Raw genomic sequence first — 26,644 nt, 5'->3', positions numbered from 1 at the left:
AGAACTGGGAGGAAAACCCATAGTGAACAGTCACCAGTGAGTTATAGGAGCTATGGTGCAGAGAGGGAGGTGGTTACTAATTACTGAGCTTGAATCGGGAGTACGGCAGAGGCCGTTCTTGGCAATGGTTTTCTGAGCGATTATGGTCATGTCCGTGTACATGGGAGCATGATGTGCTGTGGTCAAATGATCTGAGTCCAAGGTCTATGATAAATAAAGGGAAATATTTGACATATTCGCTGATAAAGAAGTTTTGTTATTAGTGATGTAACAAAATATGTCCAATAGGGTGCCAAGATAAGATTAATGTTCTGGAAACATAAGGGTATATATAAGAATTGAAGGGAAATTAAACAGGAATTGAAAATGTCCAGAGATATAACTACATCACCCACTCACTTTTCTTTCACAAGTTATTAAATATATTTTTGTTTTATTTTTCTGACAATTTTATTCATTATCGGTTATTTTTATGGTGCCAGCATATTCCATTGTGCTTTACAATTGAAAACACAGAGTAATAGGACAATACTGGGTAATAACAGACAAACACAGAGGTAAGAGGGCCCTGCTCGCAAGCTTACAATCTATAAGAAAATAAGCATTGATACACTAGGTTAGGTGCTACCTATTGCATATAGGTCCAGCCAGATTGCAGATGTTCTTGGTGGGCTGTATGATCCAGACACACAGGAATGTTGGCTTAAGGTCATCAGAATGTGAAAGTGGAGAATAAGAAAATATGTAAAGTTATGTGTGGACAGTATAGAAGGACTGTATTTGGGTAGGATACCTTATGTGGGTGGATCTGAGCTTGTCTGAAGAGGTGAGTTTTCAGGGAATGCTTGAAGGTTTAGAGATTAGAGAAAAGTTTTATTGTGCATGGGAGAGTATTCCACAGAGTGTGTGCATCCTGATAACCTTGAATGTGAGCAGGTGATGGGTGTGGATGAGAGACGCTGATCTTGTATCCATTGCCACCAGTGGGAGCCCTTTTGGGGGCTCCCACTGAGCAATATGACAGCCATTCACAATTATTATATAGATGTTCCAGAGCAGATGTGGTTTAATGGGCCTATGATTAGTATTTTTACTTCATGTATTACGCTTTGCTCTATCTCAGTCTGTGAAGAATATTGTACTTATCATCTGTTATTATCAGTACAACACTTGTATCTAGCTGAACCTTATGCAATCAAACTGTTGTCCTGTCTTTCAAAATGCAATTTCTACTTTTTATCTTGGTAATGAAAGGCAGTCTTACTTAATTAAAGTGTAAAAAGTTCATTCTTAATTTTATTTTAAAAATATATTACGGTAATCTTCTCTGTTAATCTCTCTATCTGGGGCCACACAGAACCCAATATGCATAATATGCATCAGCTAAATAACATTTTGTATAAAAGGAAATTAAACTATATGTCATTTGAAATAACTGCTGCCCAATGTCCTGTTACTGTCAGGAGTCATTTCAAACATGAATGAGGCAAACCAGCAGTATCTCCAGGTAAAAATGTGAAAGAGCAATGTAACCATGGGGCAGTCCCAATGAGTGCTTTCACTTGTGTACACATTTTTTATTTTATTTTTAATACAGAATGTTTTTTAAACTAATATCAACATTAGATACTGATAATTAATTCTTCTCTTATTTCTTTATTCAGATTTAGCATTATTTTTTTTCTATTCAGTTTATCTCAGTTCATACATGTACTGTTATCATGCAGTACATCAATTTGTAATTATATGACCCAGAGTGGGTGCTACTATTATGTAGCAATAATTATTTTGGGGTGAGCATTTGGGAGTGGTGCCCCCGGGCTTGTTCTGGCTGGACCTTTCTCATGGCATCACCACTTAATTCACATAGAATATTTTTTCACTTCTCTATTCGTTTGTATATTATTTATGTCATTTTAATTCTTTTACATTTCATTAACACCTATTGATTTATCTTTACACATCCTAGCCTTTTACACTTCACTATCACCTTTTTTCCCCTTTTCGTGTGATGCCCTGGGGATGGTCCTTGGCTGGAATTTTTTGGGGTGCCTTGCTTCTCGGACGTGAACCCCTTAATGTTAGGGACGCTGGAGCCTTGACGTTGGCCCAGTGCTTATTCATATATTTGCAAATGTATGTAAACCAATACCTCTGAATTTCTATTATCATGTAGGATTCTAGTATTTTTGATTTATCTGCAGTGTGCTGGAGGGCAATTTTCTTTTTTCTCTATTCAGTTTCAATGTAAGATTTTATGGGTAGATTTACTAAAGCTTCCCATAGCAACATATTTAGCCTTTATTTTGCAAGGATACTTTTTAAGGTTTTCCATAGAATTTTGTACACTGATGCTAGATTCAGATGTGCAGATATGCTAAATTAAATTTAACAAAGAATACGTCAGACCTTTGTTGAGTAAACTAGTCTCATCTTGACTTATGGTGAACACACATAAAATTCTTCTCATTTCACAACTGCTTAACAGTCTTTGGCAAGTGGTACCCTTGCTTATTGCTCTATAAAATACTCTTTTCACCTGTGGTTAACCAATAACAATAATTCAATTTTGATAGTACTGTGTAATTGAACTGTTGAATATTTATTGTAGATGTCCCTCATGAGAGACATACAAGTAATGGGAAATATGTGATACTGGTATTTCTATGGTGCAGAACACCGATATTATCTTATCATTCTACATCTCCTGCAGCCCATGTATCACCAGTACGGAGGTGGACGGTGTAGAACAACTTGCAGCCAATCAGAATTTTCTTTTTGCTCGCAGCAGTACATAGCAGGCTCAAAGAACAGCCAGTAAAGTTTGCCTTGGGTGTACAGTGGATGCAACGTATGTACCTACCCTATTTGTGATTTCTGTACCCATAAGATTTAAACATATCCAGACTTGTTGACTATAACAGAAGCATTCACTTTGGTTACAAATTAAAGCTGTAACATAAATCAAAACACTTCAAGTAAACAAAGAGAACTCAGTGATTTGATCGTTCACTGTTATTTTTATTTACTGAACAGAAACATTCACTTATAAGATAGCAGTGTAATTTACTGGAACAAGCAGCAAATCCACCTCTCGTAAATTCAATTTATTTATTTTTACAAATCTTACAAATGTACATTAGATTATACAGTATTGCCATTAAATCATGCTTCCTTTTTGTACATATTTTGTGGTCAGTATTGTCCTAAACTAGAATATTTGCAGATAATATTTCTAAGATACAAATGATCCATTATTCAAACAGTTATAACACCCGACAAGAAATAATCTGGTGCACAGCATCTCATAGAATACTACCAATAGTTCCAGTAGATTCTGAGTGTACAAATTCCATTGACAGCAGATAATGGGCTAAATTTAACAGACTGATTTGAGATGATGAGGTACAATTACTATGTCTTCTAAAAAGGAAAAATTAAGGTGTTGAACATAACAACCAATCAGATCCCAGCTATTATTAAATGGAATGTACTGCATAAAAGAAAGCTATCATTTGATTGGTTGCTACACTTGCACCTTTTCATTTAGATGTTTTAGTAAATCTACCCCTATATTTTGGTTTGTGTCAACTTTCACCCCCAAATTCCACCAAATGTCAGCACCTTTATCTCAAGACAAAATGCATTGAATCATGCTTTTAGGGTCAGTAACAGGTACCCAGGTCATTTCAAACTTTACCCCACATCTCAAATTACTGTAGTCTGCTTCCTGTTATCCTTTGTAATGATTTATAGAAAGTTATTGTATGAGTTCTTGTCTCTTCAAAAGAAGTACAGTATTTCTATAATAGATGAGAATAGCGTCACTTGTATATTTATACAGAGTGAGCATGTATAGTTGATTGAGGAGCTATTCTAAATTGGGTGAGTTTAATGAAGTTTGAATAGAACTGAATGTCAGGAGAAATGTATGGGTTTGAGGAAAATGTGGAGCGTAATGTGAAAAATATACACAGATTTCCAACACTTCACCGCCGTGTTCTACCAGTTGGTATTACATTTGTCATGTGCTCCAAATAGCCTAATAAGTCTGAGAACTAATTCTTACCAATTTAATGTGAATACAACAAAATATCCACTCAATCGTATGAAGATTTTTACTTTCTCCACCTTGATATGGTGCAGTTCTCACATTAGAGTCTTTCTAAGATATTTTTTAACAATTCTTGCACCATTTAGATAAGGTTTAAATGTAAGCATGTTGTGCTGGTAGGGCCGATGTAACAATGTTTACGATTTTTCCTCCATAAATGTAACCTCTTATCGTCGCATGTTGTGCCAATTAATTATCGTTGTTTTTTCATTATTATCTTACAAGGGCATGGGCACCAATACAAGCCCGTCACTGAGAAGTCTTATGCGATCACTTTAATTCTTGATTCTGGACCCAGCCAAACTAATATGCATGTGCAGCCATCAGCCCGTGTAAGAGCAAGAAGTCTTTAGAGATATCTGATGCAGTGCCCTATTCATATATATGGGGGAAACTTAATGCATGTTCCCCGAAACTGCATTGATACATTGGCTCTTGTGTCTTATTAGTTTAACAAGCTGTTCTTATCCCTTTAACTACACTTGTTTGGAACAAATACAGCAGATTTATCAATAGGCCCTTTCCTCTGTCAAAAGAATATTTCTCTGTGGCTGCCTATCAAGCCGATTAAAAATATGTTATCACCGCAATTTACAACAAACAAATATTGCAAGAGGCAGTTGAGCAATACTGTACTGGAGCTAAATGAGTTAACTTGGCACATCACCAGGCCTGTCTCTGAAGATATGTGTACGCATATGGTGTTGACACTTTTCCTGCCAGTGGTTTTTTTTTTATAATAATACTCAGTTATACACAGTATTGTCACCTTTTTAATTTTTAATCCTTTAACTAATTCTGGGAATAGGATGAAATCAGTGAAGTTAATTCAGAAATGATTTAAGTGCCCATAGCACTACCCTTTGATGTATAGGATAAATCATAATTGCCAACATTTAGTTGCTCCTCTCTGAGACAACCCCAGAGACAAGATGCAGCTGACCATTTTGGTGGTGGGCTGTTTTTCTTTGCATCATTAGGCTCCATCCCTGTTGCGGCAAAATGCTGTGAACCGCAAATTTGTGGGGAGGGGGCAGGTCTAGCATGATGCAATTCACTTAATTTTAGCCCTGTCCCCCAGGAAGTGGGCAGGATGTGTGAGATCCACCCATTCTCCCGGGGGTACAGGGGGACTTCTTGTAAAATCATGAGTCTCCTGCACCTCCCGGGAATGTATGGATAAACATTTTTTAACTAATACTTGTTGCTCCGGCAATTGGACTTTTTTGTCCTTTAATGAATTGGGAAGTCGTTAAATTAAGCTCTTTTCTCATTCATTTCCAGATCAGCAAGCTTAAATTTATCGCTGTTAGGCTATCTTAAATATTATTTGGGCAATAAAGTAAAACTAAAGTTATATGAAAAAACACTATAATAGTCACATATGTTAGCTTCCATACATTTATTTTATGTTCTATGCTAGAAAACCCTTACATATAAATATTATGCAAAGTCATTGTTTTGCTAACTACAAAGTACTGCACAATGAACTATCTACTTATGGGCTTTTTAAGACTGGTGGGGGCCCCTGTGCAGATGTCCATGGGCCCCCTGCCCTATGCCGGTGACATATTTCTGAATACATCATCAGAACAATGGCGCGGACAGCAGCAGGACAAGGTAGTAGTAATGTGGGTAGGGTGTGCAGTTTGGGCCCATAAGCATCGCACACCCTGCACCCCAAGATGGACCTATGTATGTAGCAGAGCAATGAAATTAGTGGTCACCAGGTCCTCTTTAATTATGTTTCCAGTATGAGCTAATGCAGTTCACAGTTTAAGAGCAGAAACTGAGATTTACGAAAATTCAGCCCAATAATCTAATAATAGTTTATAACATTCTGTATCATAAACCCCCCTGGTGAGAGAAATAGTATTGGATACATATATGAAGTGCACAACTAATTTAGGGATATTCATTCAAGAGGAACAACCTAAAACTCTAAATACAGCCCAGTATATGGAAAAAGGAACAAAAAAACTGCAGCTGCAAATGTATTTCTACAATTTTATATACAGCCTCTTAAGAATGCTGAGTGGTGCAGATATTTCTTCCAGGAACGCTTGCTTTGTTCTCCTGAAGGGGGAAGACAAATGCAGCAAGATGCTATCTAAGCAGAGAAGTGAGCACTCCGCATGAGACAGCAGAAATGGGCAATTTGTCTTGCAGGTAAATATGAACTGCAACAGAAAATCCAAACAAGAATGGATGGGCAGATTAAAGGATTAATGTCGCCTTATCTCTTTCCCCCTGAGTAGCCTACTATTTTACAATGACCCTACTAATTTATAACTGACAGTATGTCAGCCATTCATACTGCTACTACAAAGGGTTTGAAGCAGAGACAAAGTCTTGTTTTGCTTTAAAGAAGATATTGTCTTGTTATCTTAATTCCACTTCTATTTATTAGAACATGTGTAAGCTGATTTCAGGGTATGAGTTAACCACAGTAATAAAGATCTATAAAATGTCCAGCCAAGAAATGAAAATATTATGAAAGATATATGTGAAAATCATTCTGTGACAAAGTCTCCACAAACCTTTGCTAGCTATAGTGTACGAACAGCAGAGGCAGCCATTTTGTTATCTCAAACCATCAGACTGTAACTTCCTAGTTCCCTAAGGCAGCGGTTCTCAAACTTTCTTGAATCACGGTGCCCTAGAGTATCAGCATTTTTTTCACGACAAACCTAGGCCAAAAGTTTCTTGTTGAGAAATTCAGCAAAAATTATTAAATTAAGTAAATTGCGCTTACAGTATCTGTCTTCCTTAGATTTAGCTACGTGGTGGTGGACAGGGTTGCTCTTCTGTTTGTCACCGTATTTTATGATTGGCTGCCACCAGCACTGGTTTTGCCTCTCACACTAAATATAAATAATTGGATTTTGTACTGGACCACAAACCCGTGGCACCCCTGCACGTGCCCTGCGACACACAAGAATGCCAGGGCACCCAGCTGGAGAACCATTTTGGGAATCACTGCCCTAAGGCATTATCTGGTATTACTTGGGCACACAATGGCTCACAACATATTCATAAGACTGTAGCCTAATAGTTGCCTTAATTGTTGGTCCCTAATGAAGTGATACATTCTCATATATATTTGATCATCTTACAAAATGGCTGACTCCGCTTGGTATACACAACAGGTGCAGTTTAGCAGATGATATTGACCATTTTCTACAAACAAAAAGTAGATTCTCTTTGCAGGAGCTGCAAATTGCTACTCTATGCTGAACATTTTATAGTTAACTCAAACTACTATTTTTAAAATAAAGTGTTTGTATTCTTTGTATGCAAAAATCAAATAATATGTTGACAATAAAGTATAACTAAAGTTCTATGAAAGCCCGCTATAAGTTATACGGTGCAATATGTAAGCTTCTTCCATACATTTAATATGTTTTAAATTCTTGGCATAAAAACCTATACATATACAGGATTAGGCGTTAGCCCATGAATAATGAAAATGCCATTTACTAAATGGACAAAAACATTATATCCCAGACAAATGTTTTTTTTCTACTTTGGACTTTTATTAATACAATATACTTCTTTTGTTTATAATGGTAATACTTGTGGTGATTTGGGATATCATTAGTCATCTAGTTACTTCAATTTCAGGGCTAGTGAAAATAACGTGATCATGAACCTATCAGCTCTTGGTTTTCCAATCAAAGTACACATGATATATAAATGATAGAAAAAACTGTTAAGGTGCCCACACATATACCGATGTGCTCACGATCAGCCGATGTGTACGATTGTGTACGATTTTCCTTGAAACTCTCCCCGGCAGCTCTGCACACGATCTCCACACGATATGCACACAATCTCCACACGATTTGGTGTCCAATCTTCAAACGATCTCTCCTGCAGTCAGACTTTTTACAATGCATTGTGTCCTAGATTGTCAGATCTGCCCTACTGCACGGCAGATCTGAAGATGCGATGTGCGACCAGCGGGGACGCGCATCGCATCGTGATCGTGAGTGGGGACTCACGATTTCCTCACGATTTGGCCATATTTTACACGATCTGTCGTTCCAATGTGTCAGAATCGGCCAGATCGTGTAAAATATCGCTATATGTGTGGGCACCTTTAGGGGTGAAGTTCCATGGAACATAAACATACAACACATGATAAAGTAACATACAGTATATCGCACCTGGAATGCCACAGAACAATGTAAGGACCAAGAAAAGACTGGCTAACAATTTCTCCCCAACGAAACAAAATAATGAAATGGATAAACAGTACCTGGGATACAGTAAGACGTCATGAGGGAGTGACATGAAAATTCTTTAGGTTTCTAGAAGAATTTGAATTTCTAGGCTAACCCAACACTGTAATTAAATGCAAAGTCCTCAAATGGATATTTCTAAGTATTATAATGAAAGTCAAATTTTACCTACCAGGGACAAAGTAATCTCTATCATTGTTCTTTGTTTTCAGCATGAATTCTCATGTCCCCCTCTCTGACCAATATTAACCCTGTTACAAGATTAGAAACTATAACTGGGAGCTATTTTGACATAAGTAAATTTAGACACAAGGTCCAATACTACATATCTACCCTAGGGGACCTTTATATAGAAGTACGCTTAGCAACAAGGCTGGATTTATAACTAGGCACATTGGATACATGCCTATAGGCACCTGTATTAAGGATGTTTCTGCCACTGTACTAGTCAAACCAATTTTCAGGACTCACTGGCATCATTCATATACTGTAAAATAGTGCTTTTCATTTGTCTTAAAATGCCACCAATCTTGGTTATAATTATGACCACTTTGGCAATAGCCCAACCCATTTACAGTCTAACTTCAAGGTATGTTCTGGTAACTCCACTCAAAATGGTGGGGGGAATGGGGCACCTATAAATACAGCCCTGCTTATAATGTTTACTACCTTAAAGATGGACAAGACTAACCCGACACATCAACTTCCTGCTAGCCATGAAGGAGCAAACACATACAACATGTCCTTTATCCATATTGTGTAATTACTGCATTAAAAAAATAATCCAATAGGGTTTATTGATAACAAAGTTTGCACAGGAGGCATAAAAATTCTGCCAGTTTGTATTGTCCCACAAGAATCCAGATAAAAGGATAAAGGTGCATCTGGAAGTTACACAGTTAGTAAAAATTGATCTTGCTCTGGAGGCTTTTTCACCCATGTGCCTAGGCCTGCTTTCTGAAAGGCTTTAAAAAGCTGTTGCTTCACAGACTGGTATGTAGGATCCACCATTTTTGCATCACAGTACATTGAGGGAACTTCTTCTTGACTTGGAGTCCGTGTGCTCAACTGTGCGGAGAAAAACATCAAAACAAGGAATAAACAACAGTTCAATGTAATTTTCTGTAATAAACACTTAACCCTAGTAAAGAACAATAAACAAAATACTTTTTTAAATGTGTAAATTTAAAGATGGTTGAACATTTTAATATATTTAATAAAAATACTGCTCTGATTATGATATAATGGACATGTCACCTACACACAATTGCTCTTCAATTTATCTGAGTAGAGAACACTTAATCAAAGCTATGTTTACTTTCACTGGAGGTCAATCCAAAATAGTTCTTCACTATACATATGCAGGCTCCTATTCCCAGAAGAGCAGAGTTGGGGCCACAGCCAGAGTATGGACTGCAACATTAAGCACCCCACCCCTTCCCCAAAATTTTGCTTTGAGGTCCAATGAGGTAGTTTTATGCTCCTGGTGTAAAGCATTTGTACAGAGGTGCATCCAAAAACATGAAACTAGGCATGCATCGTTTATGCGCACAGTTATCAAATAGACTAAATTGCACAAAAAAGTATATGTGTAATGCTGTAACCACCTGTTGGAAGTTTTGTAGATAACCCTTAGTATTGGCTATTTGCCCCCATCCCCCTTAATTGTTTGCAGCATGGCTCCATAGACAAATAGTCAGGTTGTAGTGCAAACTAAAAGACCGCATCAAATACATTTTCTGACTTGGAAATCCATAAGGATATATATATATATATATATATATATATATATATATATATATATATATATATATATATATATATATATATATTATATACATACACTGCACAAATGCTAATACACACTTTTTTTTAATAAAGCAAAAATCCTTGTAAGCCTTGAGACCCTGGCTGCTCTTTACCTGACAAATGTCGAGACCTGTAAAGGGGATACAGCAAACACACGTCTCCAGGCAGAACACAGCTGTTAAAAGGTTCATAAGCCAAACTTCATTAGGCTTTGATCCTCTGCACTGCGGGGGGATTGTGTGTTGCTGGCTGACAAATGCTTTAAAGTGTTGAAACAGCGCAGTACAGGGGATTGCAGCCTTATGAATCCAATCCTTAGTGAGGAAAATAAAAATACATTCCAACAATGCTTGGTGCATGGAACATTCGTATGACTAATAACTGGATGGACCAGGACACTTCTTTACTGTACTGCGGATCCCCAAAAGGACTAATAAATGTAACTTTTATTAAGAATCACAGTGACATAACACAAAGGTATAGCAATAAAACAAAGCAGTGTAGGTGTTTTCACTTCTATACCCTGTTCTTTATTCGCTTAATTCCAGCAGAGAATATATTTTTCTACACTATACATTCTCTATCTCTACAAGGATTTCATTGACAAGTGCGTCAAATAATATATTATATCAAGTAATGAGGGGAAGGAATCTCTACTGTCAATACTTCCTTTGCAGCTAAAGTAAAATTAATTATTTTGTCAATATTGGTAGTGATAACTGAAGTCGTTGGGAGTAATGAAGAAAGCTTTTATTTAGAAATTCAATTAGCTCTTTCACTGACTAGTATCTAATTGCCAACCTTAAAATGCTCATAAATATCGGAGTATAGGATTGTAAAATGTGGTCTAGTTAACAGTGTGTAAAATGTGTTTGTCGGTAGTACACATTAGTGTTATTTATGTCTCTCTGTGATAAGTACCAGCGGGTGTTACAGCATTGCAGGAAAAACTCTGCTTTGGTCACTATTATTATATTACAAGATAAATATTGAAAATTGCATTTTGGTATATACTGCAAAGAGCGGGATGTAGTAATAATGTTGACATCATAATGTCAACAGTTATGTCGATAATGTTGATATTGAACATGTCAGCATTTGCAGAATGTCTACAGAATGTTCACAATGTCAACATGTTAAATGATGACATTCTGCAGGTACCGGAGGGTTAGGGTTAGGCACTAGGGGGAGAGTTTGGGCTAGGCTGCGGCAGTGGAGGATATTGGTTAGGCTTGGGCACAAGGGGGAGATTTAGGGTTAAGCTACAGGAGAGGAAGTTAGGGTTAGGCCCTAGCAGGAGGGTTAGGCTACAGGAGGGGAAGTTACAGTCAGGCACTAGGGGGAGGGTTAGGCTACAGGAGGAGAAGAGGGTTGGGCACAAGGGGGAGATTTAGGATTAGGCTACAGAAGGGAAAGTTAGGGTTAGGCCCTAGCAGGAGGGTTAGGCTACAGGAGGGGAAGTTACAGTCAGGCACTAGGGGGAGGGTTAGGCTACAGGAGGAGAAGAGGGTTGGGCACAAGGGGGAGATTTAGGATTAGGCTACAGAAGGGAAAGTTAGGGTCAGGCACTAGGGGGAGGGTTAGGCTACAGGAGAAGAGGGTTGGGCACTAGGGGGAGGGTTAGGCTACAGAAGGGGAAGTTAGGGTCAGGCACTAGGGGGAGGGTTAGAGTTAGGCTACGGGAGGGAAAGTTAGTGTTAGGCACTAGGGGCAGGGTTAGGGTTAGGCTACAGGAGGGGAAGCACCACAGAATCCGCCATAAGTTTCAGGATATCACTGCTAGACCCGGAAGACAATGCTACTGCCGCTTGACCCGCCATACCCGGTACGTCACCACTAAACCCCCAGGGACATTTTGTCAACATTTCATCAGTGTTGACATAATGAATGTAGATGTGGTCAATGTCAACAAGCTGCATGTTGATGTTACGTCCATGACGACATTGTCAATGTCGACATGATGAATGACAAAATATACCACACCCGCAAAGAGCATTTATTACAGTATGATGTAGTTAGAATGTCTACATTCAGAATGGCGACATTCAAAATGTGGACATATGCAGCCAGAATGTCGACATGTTTATAATGTTGACATTTAACACATCAGCATTCACAATGTCGACACTGACAAAAAGGCAACAAGTTCAAAATGTTGGCATTATGAATGTTGACACATGAAATTAGGGTTAGGGATAGACTGCAAATAGGGTTAGGGTCAGGCTTAGGTTGCAAATAGGGTTAGAGTTAGGTTAAATTCATGTCAACATAATGAAAATGTCAATATTATGCTAGTGTCAACATTGTGAATGATGCCATTCAGTCCATGTCGACATAATGGTGTCAACAAAATTCATTTTTACATTCGGAATGTTGACATGTCATACCACACTCTTCTATTACAATGATTTGCAAAATATAGAATAACATAAAAAGGCCCTCATGGAACCTTAACATTGCATATTTCAGGTATAAGTCGTACCACCTGTAAATCTATTAGGTTAGTTAATTAAAAGAAAAAAAAACACCTGTGCCCCAGCAGATGAACTGGAAAACAGGCACTGTTAGGGTTCCATGAGGACCAGGTTTGAGAAACACTGATCTAATACACACTACTAGTCACTAGTGGTTTGTAAAATGACAAACTTAAGATAGTTAATTTCAAGGTTAATATAAGTAATGTGAATTGGTAATATTGTAACTACAGATTTCCATTAAACCTGCTCAGTGACATGGGCATTTAGCAGTGATTCACAAACTGTGCGCTCCGGCTCCCTGGGGCGAGGGGGGGGGGAGCTGTCACTGCAGAGAAACAGGCAGTGAATACTGATGCTTCTTGTTGCTGAATGAGGTTCTACAATGCAGTGGGTGGTAGGAGATCAGACAGGAAGGGCCAAATGTAATAGGGTGAGAGTTTAGAAAATATGATAGAGATTAGCAGTAAACCCTCACATTGGTTGAGTTTATCTTCAAAATGGGACAACATCTGGATGAGAGTTTAAATCGTGAGATTTTTTTGAGTCTAAAAACAAGCGAGTTTGCCTGTTCTCGGACTCTATTACATTGGCCGAGTTTAAAAAGTCTGAGAAAACTCTCAAATTTTCTAAACTCTCACCCTGAGGAGCGATGATGCAGAATAGCGCTGACGATCACAACTAAAGGTAAGTAAGGGGGGGGGGGGAATGAAGAGACAAATGAAGAGACATGAAGGGGGCAAATAGAGACACATGGAGGAGGCAAATGGAGAGACAATGGAGGGGACAAATGGAGAGATATAGAGGGGCAAATGGAGAGACGTGGAGGTGGCAAAGAGAGACATGGAGGGGCAAATGAGGAGATATGGAGGAGGCAAAGAGAGACGTGGAGGGGGCAAAGGGAGAGACATGGAGGGGCAAATGGAGACACATGGAGGAGGAAAATGGAGAGACAATGGAGTGGACAATGGAGGGGACAAATGGAGAGATATAGAGGGGCAAATGGAGAGACGTGGAGGTGGCAAAGAGAGACATGGAGGGGAAAATGAAGAGATATGGAGGAGGCAAAGAGAGAGACGTGGAGGGGGCAAAAGAAGAGACATGGAGGGGCAAAGGGAGATACATGGAGGGGCAAATGGAGAGACATGGAGGGAGCAAATGGAGAGACATGGAGCGGGCAGAAGGAGAGACAGGAAGGGGAAAATGGAGAGACATGCAGGAGGCAATGGGAGAGAGACGGAGGGGGCTATAGGAGAGAGATGGAGCGGGCAATGGGTATGAATAGCAGTTTTCCTATTTATTATTTCTCTTTCTTTTTTAAATACTTAATTTGATCCAACTACTTAAAAAAGTGGACTGCTTGGTAATTATTTTGCTTGGTAATTATTAGGGGTGTCTTGAAAAATTATGGAGACCCTAAGGGTGACACAAACTCTTACATAAACAATACTGAAATAAAGAAGCATGAAATTACACAATACCTTTCCATATAGCCTCGTCCATCGGACATATAGTAAGTGCTTGCAGAGCCTAGAGGGATTGCCGCAGCTTCTCTTTCCTGTTGTAGCATTAATAACCTCTAGATCCGAGCTGCCCATGATCCAATTGACATTATTGTTTGGAGATTTCCCTGGCTGGCGAGCTTCAGCGTTGCTTACTCCTGCCGAAGACAAAAACAAGAGTCATAGTGTAATAGAATTATATATATATACAAAGTAAATGAAGTATGTATTCACTATCACTATAAGACTAGACATTACTGGGGCACCGAGGGCCATGAAATTACTACTGATCCATGGTCCCACCCAATTTTACTAACGTCTTCATGATTTTTATTGGTTGTACCACAGTTCACAGGTATCTCCGTAGCATTAACACGGTAGAGGCAGCTATTTTGTCCACTGAGCTAACATGGGTGCCAACACTTTCAAATAATTTTCAGAGGTATTCTGCTGTTTTGCAGGTGAACCTAAGCATGTTATTAGCTGTATCTTAGATATAATACCATTCCCATCATTAGATGTTAACTAAACTTGGTTATTAAGCATTTTATTTTTGTTTAAATATTCCACTTCAATAAATATTATCTTAGAAAGTCAAATCTTATAATTATATAGTGAATGTGGTTTGTAATAATAAGTTGACACATACTGAAAAATATGGATGATTATTTGTCTGGGACTATTGATAAGGGACAGTTGGCAACTACTATATAAATCAACATGCATGAGAATTTAATTTATGAAGTCGTTACCAACTACTGACATCACTAAGGCACAAATATTGTTGCAGTCTTAATATGGTAACTTGGCATTAGTTTACTAAAAGTTCATATGTTGCCTGCACCCAGTGGACTCAGCCATTGTGTAGGTTTGGTATACTCCTGAGTTCCAATCCACCAAAAACTATGATATAACTGAGGGACCAAATGACCAGTATTCATAAAGCTCTGACTAATATTAATGACTCTGTGATTCCTAGTTCCTATGTTGCATTTCCTTAAATTTGCTTGATTCTTATCTGTTCTTCATAAAGAACAAACTAACACAGTACTGCAATCAGAGACATACACACTCAAAAAATTTCATTAAAGAGTTGTGGTTATGTTTAATAAATGGTTTACTTTCAGAATCCAGGCACAGGGGATGCCGGCGCTCAGAATACCGGCGGTGGAATCCCGACACCTGTCAGAATCCCAGAGCCGGCATCCCAGCCGCTGGCACCCCAAATGTAAGTTGGCACTTGGGGTGGAGGGTTAGGTTTAGTGGCCCTGATTCAGAGCGGGACACTCTGACAGAGCGCTCGCTCTGAATCAGGGCCGTCCCTCCTCCTTTTTGGAGCGGCCTCCTGGCCGCTCGCATAGCTGTGGGTGACCACCCACAGCTATAGCGAGCGGCCAAAATGATGGTCGCGATGGTCAAGACCATCACGACCATCGGGCTTGCGACGAGACCCTTGCAGTAGGGTCTCGCTGCCGCAAGCCCTGGAGTGCTTTTGGCTCTATCAGAACCAAAAGCACTCCCACTGACATCGCTAGTGATGTCAGTGGGGCCGGCCCCAGACAGTAGGCGTTCCCATGGGAACGCCTCCGCCTGGGCGGCCACGCCATCCGCACGCCCACCAAAAGGGGGCGTGCTGTCAATCACCATCGACAGCACGCCCCTTTTGTTGCAAGACCCATAACGACGGCTTGGCCGTCGTTATTCGGGTCTCGTGCATGTGCACGACGGAGCTGCCTCCATCGTGCGCATGCGCACTTTGGCAACATCAACCCGCTTTGAATCAGGCCCAGAGTGTGTGGAGGGGGAGGTTAGGTTCAGGCACTGGGGAGTGAGGGTTAGGGTAGGGAGAGGGGGAGGGTTAGGCTACCTAGAGACAGGTGTGGGTATCCAAACCCTGTCGGGATGCCGGCAGCGGGATTTTGACTGCCGGGATCCTGAGGGCCGGCATCCCATACCCATCCCTTCATAATTATATACCAATTTATTTAATATTATATGTTATAATATATCAATGTTATACAGCTAAACACCTAATACATCCTAATCAATACGTACAAGAAACAAAAAAAATCTTAAATGCTGTCAGACAGTATATTATGATGATGATGATGATGATGATGAAGAATACTGTAAATATCCTTGAGTATGGAGAATCATAGTTCTCAGTGGAGTAAATAAAATTGCAAACTTTTAATACTTCACGTGGGAGATGTGGATGTGATGTTAGGTTGACCATCAACGACTGATAGTTAGCAACCATCAATAGTTTCCTCTTGATGTTTGATAGATCTACCATTGATAAGGGAGGTCCAATGCTAAAAGCCCATTGCTTTTCTGCATTGCACATGCATAGTTGCAGTCTACGTTTATTTGTGGATGTGCAGACCTGAACCATAAGTGGTTTCTCCCCGATGGTTAAAAACCATTGATCAACAAAGGTTAACCAGTCAATGGACAACACAGAGTGGTATGAACCACCAGAGTGGTGACTCAGTGATGCTGCTCGTATCATGAAATGGCAGAGGCAAAATATTTTGGCAGGTACAGTATGCTCCCTTCTGCTTCAAGTGCCTGCTCTCCCAGGAAGCCAAGACATCAATCTCACCCTAATTCATGAGCACACTGGACACTCCAGGAGAATAGACAAGTATGTTATTTATTTATCACACAAAATGGCTGTAGATGACTGGTGCACTCTCTGATCATGTAAATATATGATAAAACACTATCAGATGTTCCAAGTACTGCACCACACAACTAGAAACATCTAGAAACCTAAAAAGACATTTGTCTGCATTAAGCAAACTACATTCTATAATGATAAAATTGGGAATGTTTCAAGATGGCTCTTAGTATTGGATAATATATTATACAGTATAGTTAGTTAGTGGTCCTCTAACCCCAGGAGTAAGCTGGAGCAGGGCCCAAGCAGCATGTGTGAATTAAGGTCCTATCACGTCTTGAATCCCCACTGGCTAATGGCAAAAGGAAATTATAGCATAAGATTCAATCGCTGAGACTGGCAATTAAAATGCTAAGTATTCTGTATCATTTCTTTTTACATTTGCACTGTTTAACTGAAGATATGAACTTATCTTTCAAAAGTTCAATAATTGCTGTCAAATTTCCCTTCGTGAATCAGATATGATCTGAGCTGAATCGGGAATTGTGATGACGAGAGCTTTATTCAATCTGGTAGGGTGACATTTTCGATCACATCGTTACTTAATGAACAGCGCTGTCCGACAGACACTGCATGTTTTGCTGGCATTTTACAAGATATTAATATAAAATGCAGCTTAATAATGGCAATACAAATGTTCCCATCTACATATTATAACAAAATGTATGTCAGCTGCACATGAGGGTGGTTGTATGCTGTTTCCATGGTGCTGTACTTGGTGTAGGTTTAATAGAAATCTGACAATTATTATTAGATGGATTTCAAGACATGGCTGATGTGCAGAAATCGTGCTTTTCATTATATGTGAGAAAAACATGCACCGTTTAATATTCTTTTTAACATAATCCACTGAAAATTTAGTACAGCAAAGTAGTAACTTAGAGCCTGATTCAGCAAGGATCGCAACTGTGATTACGCACGCAATCGGCAGATTGTCGCTTACTGCGCATGCGTATGCATCGCAGTGGCGTGCATGAACACTTCACATGGGTCGCTACGCAGATCCATCGCAGAGTTATTGACAGGAAGTACCGTTTGTGGGTGGTGACGGAAGGGGGTGGCCGGCGAAAGGCGGGTGTGCCAGTGCATTTGAACGCCAATGCAGGGGCATGCATAAAATAGCCACTGCGATGCCATACACAGCCTGAGCTCTCCCTTCATACACTGGAAGGTTAGCAATTCCTGAGTAAGGTCAGACCTTGTGCAAGTGTGCGTGAAGCTGCGATGGTACTCGATGTTACCGATGGTTTCGCAGTCTTGCTAAGTATTACGGATGTGTGTAAGGTGGGCATCCTTATGTTGTGCTGTGACGGCATAGCGATCGCAGAGGATTAGCATATGACTGCAGTGAGACTGGGTGTGTAACCGCTATTGTAATCGCAGTTGCGATCCGTACTGAATCAGGCCCTTAGTGCATACATGTACAGTAGTTTCAAAATCAGTTTTATTGTGAAATATACATTAGTCTTGTGATGTACAGCTTATGTGCTGGTAATTGCTATACATTGCTAGGGGTGTTTCTGCTAAATTGTAAGGGGCAGTGTGTAACGAAAAAACTATGACATTTTACAGTAAATTCCTGTGATTGATCTTTAACCTACAATTGTATCTCTTATCATTCCCTGCACCTCCTATCACTAGTCTGCTTTTAACACTGGATGTAGGAATAAGCAGGTAAAAATAGAGCCATTTACTGACCACCACCTAGCACCTCCTCCTGCATCATGATACTGATAGTGCCCATGACATGGAGCAGGTAGTAGGTAGGTAAGTCAGCCAGAACCAGAGACCAGGTTCCATGCTTGGTCTCATGAATAACATCAGGCCACACAAGACCCTGTGAGTTGTATAGGAAAGTATAGATGCACGTTGTATTATACAGACGTTTTTATTCTCTTCTTGATTTTATACCAGGAAAAGGCTTCCCTCATTAATTCAACAGGCAATATGATGGTGTGTGGAAAATCCTACGCTAAATATCAGTGTAGTCGCAGACTCCCAAGCTCCTGAAGGCTAGGCAGATCTAAGCTGTATTATGCAATGCAAATGTACATACCTATGGTGGAGATAGTAATTATATCTAGGGTACATATACATAGTTATTCAGCAAACCTAGGCCAGAGCTCTTAGCATGCTATTCTATTAGGCTCTAGTGTAAGTACTGGCCATAACTATTAAAGCAGTCTTGCCAGTCTGGTGAATAGCATGGCCCATCAACCAATCAGAGAGCTTGGCTCTTTCAGTACTCTGATTCATAAGTGGCCAGAGCTATTAACATCAGAGTGCTAGGTCAGTTAAATTGACACTTACTAATGATCTATGGGGGTAATTAGATTTGTGCCGATGAGGACGAAAGCGCACTTTGCAGATAAATAGGGTAGTGCTACATTGGAGATATTCCTGTGTCCTCTATAGGCTACGAAGAAGGATCGGCAGCAGCTTGTCAGGGAAACTGTCCAGACTCTTTCAAATTCAGCCATCTCTTTTAATTGAATTGCCTTTACGATTCCGAGATCATTTCATTGTGAGCATGCCACGTTTCCAGTTGGCAGTCTTGGCATAACATGTTTTATTTCACTGCACGCAGTGGTGTCCCCATTGCATATGGCAGTCTAAATAAATACCGTAAATCATGTGCCGGATGCTGTACAGTTCTGTTGAAATTAGGACTGTCCTACTGATATCGGGACTGTCCCACTGAAACTGGGACGGTTGGTAGTAGAGATGTGCAGTTTAGTTTTCCTGAAATACGAACACACCTGAACCTAGGGGTTCCGAGTCTAATTGAGTTGCAGATTCAGAACCTGCTCGCAAGCGCACAGCACTTGCAAGCGGGTCGATGGTCCGCCACTGCGCATGCGCCGCCTCCGGTGTGCACATGCGCGAGACCCGTCCAGCGACGGCAGCTCCGTCGCTACGGGTCTCGCCACAAGACGGGGTGGCTGTCGATGGTGAGTGGGTGGCTGTCGATGGTGGGCTCGCCCCGTTTTGTAGGCGGGGAGGGGGGGAACGCCTGGCATTTGTGGGCGGCCCTACTGACATCACTAGTGATGTCAGAAGTGGACTTCCTGCTCTATTAGAGCAGGAAGTCCACTCGGGCTTGCGGGAGCTGAGACCTTACCACAGGGTCTCGTCGCAAGCCTGATGGTCGCGATAATCGCGACAGACTCCAGGTCGCTCGCACAAGCTGTGGGTGGTCACCCACAGCTTTGCGAGTGGGCTGGAGAAAAAAAACGAATAAAAACTAGGGATGTGCGCCGGACCATTTTTGCCGGATTTGGATTTGGATTTGGTTCTAATTCGTCGTCCGGCTTTGGATTTGGATTTGGATTTGCCAAACTGCGGTGACTGGCTTTGGATTTGGATTTGGATTTGGATTTTTTTACAAAAATTGACAAAAAAAGCTAAAATCACATAAATTGGTCTTTTTTTTCTTCCTAGAGTATTATTAACCTCAATAACATTAATTTCCAGTCAATTTAGACCATATCACAGCTTATAATATTGTTTTCAACATTATTGGCCAAAGGTTGCAGTGAGCTGACTGGTTACTAAGCGACAAAGCAGCGGCACAACGACACAGACACCACAGTATAAAGCACATCTATGACACATTGCCACACAGCAGTGGCAGAAATGAAAAGTAGTGCACCCACCCAGTGGGGTACGGCCAGCAGAGTCACAGTACTTGTTTACAAAGTGGGCTACGGCCCTAGGAGTCACAGTGCACAATCTTATTAGCATTACACCGCACATAGGGCCTGATTCACATTACACCATAAAGTAGTGTCTCTTATTTATGTTACGACACACAGTAGTGCCCCTTTTACACAATGCCCACAGTAGTGACCCTTTTACACAATGCCCACAGTAGCGGTGTCCCTTACACAATGTCCCCCAGCAGTGGTGCCCCCTATGCAGTCCCCTTAGTAGTACGGTCCACTATGCAGTGCCCCCAGTTGAATGCTCCCCAGTAGTATGCCCCCCATTAGCAGGCCCCCCCAGTAGTATGTCCCCCATTAGCAGGCCCCCCCAGTAGTATGCCCCCCATTAGCATGCCACCCAGTAGTATGCCCCCCCAGTAGTATGGCTCCCCCAGTAGTAGGCTGCCCCAGTAGCAGGCCCCCCCAGTAGTAGGCTGCTCCAGTAGTAGCCCCCCCCTGTAGTATGGGCCCCCCCTGTAGTATGGCCCCCCCTGTAGTAGGCCCCCCCAGTAGTATGGCCCCCCCCAGTAGCAGGCCCCTCAGTAGTATGGCCCCCCCAGTAGCAGACCCCCCCCAGTAGTATAGCCCCCCCCAGTAGCAGGCCCCTCTGTAGTATGGCCCCCCCAGTAGTATAGCCCTGCCCAGTAGCAGACCCCCCCCAGTAGTGCAGACCCCCCCAGTAGTATAGCCCCCCCCCAGTAGCAGGCCCCTCTGTAGTATGGCCCCCCAATAGTGCAGATCCCCCCCAGTAGTATGGCCCCCCCAGTAGCAGACCCCCCCCCAGTAGTATAGCCCCCCCCAGTAGCAGGCCCCTCTGTAGTATGGCCCCCCCAGTAGTATTGCCTCCCCCAGTAGCAGACCCCCCCCAGTAGTGCAGACCCCCCCCCCTGTAGTATAGCCCCCCCAGTAGCAGGCCCCTCTGTAGTATGGCCCCCCCAGTAGTATAGCCCCCCCAGTAGCAGACCCCCCCAGTAGTGCAGACCCCCCCCCCCAGTAGTGCCCCCGGACCTTTGACAAGTAAAAAAATTAAAAAAATAAAACTTACCTGTATCCCCGCTCCAGCGCCGTCCGCTCTGTCACACGCTGAGGAGGGAGCCGGAAGACGGAGCTCATGTGTGAGCTCCAGCCGGCTCCCTCCGTGCAGCAGCCAATGAGAGTCTGTGTGACTCTCATTGGCTGCTGTAACAAACACACAGCTGCCGCTGGCGGCTGTGTGTCTGTGTCTGTGTAGGGCAGAGCGCTATCACTGCGCTCTGCCCTACACGCGAGGAGACCTGATGTCGGATTCTCTAGTGAGAATCCGACATCAGGCGGCCGCCGTTCGGCCCCGAACGGGGATCCGAGTCAGGCGGTGAACACCCGAACAGGGTTCGGGTGGACTCGGATCCCCAATGTTCGGAGCGGTTCGGATTCCACAGAATCCGAACCGCTCATCTCTAATAAAAACTAGGGATGTGCGCCGGACCATTTTTGCCGGATTTGGATTTGGATTTGGTTCTAATTCGTCGTCCGGCTTTGGATTTGGATTTGGATTTGCCAAACTGCGGTGACTGGCTTTGGATTTGGATTTGGATTTTTTTACAAAAATTGACAAAAAAAGCTAAAATCACATAAATTGGTCTTTTTTTTCTTCCTAGAGTATTATTAACCTCAATAACATTAATTTCCAGTCAATTTAGACCATATCACAGCTTATAATATTGTTTTCAACATTATTGGCCAAAGGTTGCAGTGAGCTGACTGGTTACTAAGCGACAAAGCAGCGGCACAACGACACAGACACCACAGTATAAAGCACATCTATGACACATTGCCACACAGCAGTGGCAGAAATGAAAAGTAGTGCACCCACCCAGTGGGGTACGGCCAGCAGAGTCACAGTACTTGTTTACAAAGTGGGCTACGGCCCTAGGAGTCACAGTGCACAATCTTATTAGCATTACACCGCACATAGGGCCTGATTCACATTACACCATAAAGTAGTGTCTCTTATTTATGTTACGACACACAGTAGTGCCCCTTTTACACAATGCCCACAGTAGTGACCCTTTTACACAATGCCCACAGTAGCGGTGTCCCTTACACAATGTCCCCCAGCAGTGGTGCCCCCTATGCAGTCCCCTTAGTAGTACCGTCCACTATGCAGTGCCCCCAGTTGAATGCTCCCCAGTAGTATGCCCCCCATTAGCAGGCCCCCCCAGTAGTATGTCCCCCATTAGCAGGCCCCCCCAGTAGTATGCCCCCCATTAGCATGCCACCCAGTAGTATGCCCCCCCAGTAGTATGGCTCCCCCAGTAGTAGGCTGCCCCAGTAGCAGGCCCCCCCAGTAGTAGGCTGCTCCAGTAGTAGCCCCCCTGTAGTATGGGCCCCCCCTGTAGTATGGCCCCCCCTGTAGTAGGCCCCCCCAGTAGTATGGCCCCCCCCAGTAGCAGGCCCCTCAGTAGTATGGCCCCCCCAGTAGCAGACCCCCCCCAGTAGTATAGCCCCCCCCAGTAGCAGGCCCCTCTGTAGTATGGCCCCCCCAGTAGTATAGCCCTGCCCAGTAGCAGACCCCCCCCAGTAGTGCAGACCCCCCCAGTAGTATAGCCCCCCCCAGTAGCAGGCCCCTCTGTAGTATGGCCCCCCAATAGTGCAGATCCCCCCCAGTAGTATGGCCCCCCCAGTAGCAGACCCCCCCCCAGTAGTATAGCCCCCCCCAGTAGCAGGCCCCTCTGTAGTATGGCCCCCCCAGTAGTATTGCCTCCCCCAGTAGCAGACCCCCCCCAGTAGTGCAGACCCCCCCCCAGTAGTATAGCCCCCCCAGTAGCAGGCCCCTCTGTAGTATGGCCCCCCCCAGTAGTATAGCCCCCCCCCCCAGTAGTGCAGACCCCCCCCCCCCAGTAGCGCCCTCGGACCTTTGACAAGTAAAAAAATAAAAAAAATAAAACTTACCTGTATCCCCGCTCTCGCGCCGTCCGCTCTGTCACACGCTGAGGAGGGAGCCGGAAGACGGAGCTCATGTGTGAGCTCCAGCCGGCTCCCTCCGTGCAGCAGCCAATGAGAGTCTGTGTGACTCTCATTGGCTGCTGTAACAAACACACAGCTGCCGCTGGCGGCTGTGTGTCTGTGTCTGTGTAGGGCAGAGCGCTATCACTGCGCTCTGCCCTACACGCGAGGAGACCTGATGTCGGATTCTCTAGTGAGAATCCGACATCAGGCGGCCGCCGTTCGGCCCCGAACGGGGATCCGAGTCAGGCGGTGAACACCCGAACAGGGTTCGGGTGGACTCGGATCCCCAATGTTCGGAGCGGTTCGGATTCCACAGAATCCGAACCGCTCATCTCTAATAAAAACACGTCCTGATTCAGAGCGAGCGGCTCTGAATCAGGCCCTGAGTCCCGACTCGTATCTGCTGTCAGTTTGGAACTTAGATTTAAAAACCGAACTTAGGTTGTGAATTGTATGTAAACAGGACAAAATTACATAATTTTAGCAGTTTTTATAGATTTCTTTTATAATTGTTTTATCGATTTTGAAGGAATCCAAAACTGAATCCGAACCATGACACTTGAGGGTGGTTCTGCCAAAACCAAAACATGGGGTCCGCGCACATCTCTAGTTGGGAGGTATGCAGAAGTGGACAGATTACGGTTTTCCACAAGATAAGCACATGATCATTCCAATGATCTGATTGGCTACAGGTTGTTCTATTCCCATCCCCTGGAAGACATCCCAGTCAAACAGAAAGTGAAGGTTGGATACAATAGGATGTTAAAAAAACAATAAGCAAAAAAACAATAAGCACAGAAAATAACAATTGCGCTTCAGCAACCATATATTATATAGGAAATTCAAATTATTGTAATAAATATATTTAGAAGTGATTACTACATAACTTCATATATTAACCAGATGACTTCTACCCAAACAAAGCGATACATCTATCTATGTGTACACCCTGGTGATATCATCCATTATAATGTAAATGTGAGTTCCTGGCCCTTTCTGTTGTGTTTGCATGGTTTTTCTAGAAAGAGCAGAGAAATAGGCTCTAGGCTGCAAATAAAATAGATAGTTGCTTCCTGTTGAGAAATATATTTCTATAAAGCCAATAAAAAAATATGGTTTATGTAAATAGCTTTGGAAATTGAGTTGTTGATTATTTAATAACATATGAAAATATGGTATACATTTTTATGATTGATCTAATTTAAAGATGAACTCATAGAAAGATCTGAACGCTATTGGCAGGGGATGGGAACAGTGTACCTGCCATTCCATTTTTTGTGACCCAGTCTAATTTATGCAGGAGACATCTTGCAGGGGATTTATCAAAGCTTTACTCCTGTTCTGCAAAATTAATCTAGTTCTGCACTGACATTTTTAAGATGAAAATATTTCCATAGATAAATCCCTCGGACGCACTGCTGTATTTTTCGTCTGTCAACGTTCAGGTGAGCTCCAGGAATGGCATATGAGGCAGGCGATTAAAGTCATAATCACTTTTCTTATGTTCAAAAGAAATGAATTCTAATTCACTTTACAGTATTATATGCTGCATGGTATATATATATACAGACATATGATAGCATCAGAAGTTTTTGATTAACACGTAGGTTAAACTTCATGCATCTGCTGGAACTGTAATGTCTTTTCTTTTGTTTACAAGACTTGTATGCAAATATTGCATACATATAGGGACTGTTTCTGAGTTGGGAGCAAATCAAAAAAGAGCAAGTTACTTTGCACCTTGGCATAACCATGTTGCACTGCAGGGGGCAGATGTAAAATCTATTTTGGGAGATGCATGTCCAAATTCAAATATAATACCCTTTTCACAGTTATTCCACGTGAACATGCTGCAACACGCGTTACTGTGCAGTGAGAAAGGACCAGGTCAGCATTTCAACCCTAGTAACATAGTTATTTTTTTCATTGCTCCCAACTCAGGCCAATAGTGTAATTTACCATACATTTGTAAATGGGATGTATTACTTATTTTAAAGTAGAAATGTCATGGCATTTTAAATTAAATATATTGTATTTACTGGTTATGGACAATGGCTTAGTCATGGCTAACATTCACCAAACAAAAATACAAGTACAGCTCAGTGTCTTGACTGTTCCTCAGTCATGCTAATCCTCCCACCATAAACCCATGTTTTTTGTTTATTGTCATATCTTTCTCTTTGCAAGCTGACTTTACCTGAAATGGTCACATCTCATGGCACCATATCAGAAACGGCCACTGGCGGCTGCTGGAAGCTAATCTTCGCTTGGTCCTGCTAGGCAACGTTGCTTAAACCCTTTGGGTTTCTTTTCAGAGTGTTCCCCCCGAGAGGCATCCACTAGGATCCCTCCCAGAGTCTCCCTGTAATTATAATCCCTCAGATCATGGCATTCTACCTTTATTCCCCCTTTATCATGTCCCACTCTATTTATTATCCCCCAGATCACTCCATTCTATCTTTATCCCCTCTGTATCATGTCCCTCTGTATTTATTATCCCATAGGTCATGCCATTCAACTTGTATTTTTCCCTCCTGTATCCAGGGCCGTTAAGAGCCAGCCCGTATCCCATGGCTGACTAGGGGCATGGCTAATTGTGAGAAGTATGTTCACACTCCCTTATCATTTTTTTTTTAAACCTATTCGTGGTGCTGCACGCTGGGGAGGGGGGTGCTGTGAGCCAATCAGCTCGGCACAAATTTTGGGGGGGCGTGATCAGTGTGATTGCTCCTCCCCACAGGCAGAGGAAAGGAGACTGCTGCTGCTGCCGCACTGCTGCTACTGGAAGACAGCAGGCAGATCAGTTCTTCCAGCCTCAGCTCACTTACACTTCCTGGATGGACCTATGGCGTCAACGTGTCCTCCGTTTGATAAGGCACGCTCAATGCATTTCGTCACAAAGTTGTACTTGTCTTGGGGTGGGTCTTAACCTCAAACATGTCACCCTTTTATACCCATTAGGCTTAATTTGCCAGTATACAAGCGGTGATATACACATATAATAATCACATATAAAATAAACATTGAATGTGCATTGATATAAGGAGCATAATAAATACATTTACAACAAAAAATACAACATACAACTCACTCACATCACCAGGCTCTCGATCACAAGACCGGCGC

The 26,644-nt window shown here is 42.2% G+C and overlaps 1 protein-coding gene across 1 annotated transcript in view; it reads right to left on the bottom strand.

Annotated features, from left to right (window-relative positions):
* Window positions 1-7,014: 7,014 nt before the first annotated feature.
* ADARB2 (adenosine deaminase RNA specific B2 (inactive)) overlaps window positions 7,015-26,644 on the bottom strand; it is a 639,738-nt gene continuing 620,108 nt past the window's right edge. Inside the window, exons 10-11 of the mRNA XM_088462717.1 lie at window positions 14,123-14,301; window positions 7,015-9,426 (exon numbers count right to left, since the gene is read on the bottom strand). Of these exons, the coding sequence (XP_088318843.1) occupies window positions 9,250-9,426; window positions 14,123-14,301 (356 nt within the window). The 3' untranslated portion in view covers window positions 7,015-9,249. The remainder of the gene's footprint in view (window positions 9,427-14,122; window positions 14,302-26,644) is intronic.

This window comes from Taudactylus pleione, unplaced genomic scaffold (assembly GCF_031769625.1).
Source record: "Taudactylus pleione unplaced genomic scaffold, aTauple2 ptg000053l, whole genome shotgun sequence".
Lineage (NCBI taxonomy): Eukaryota > Metazoa > Chordata > Amphibia > Anura > Myobatrachidae > Taudactylus > Taudactylus pleione.
The sequence above is the reverse complement of the archived record's forward strand: the minus strand, read 5'-3'. Positions and strand labels throughout refer to the sequence as shown.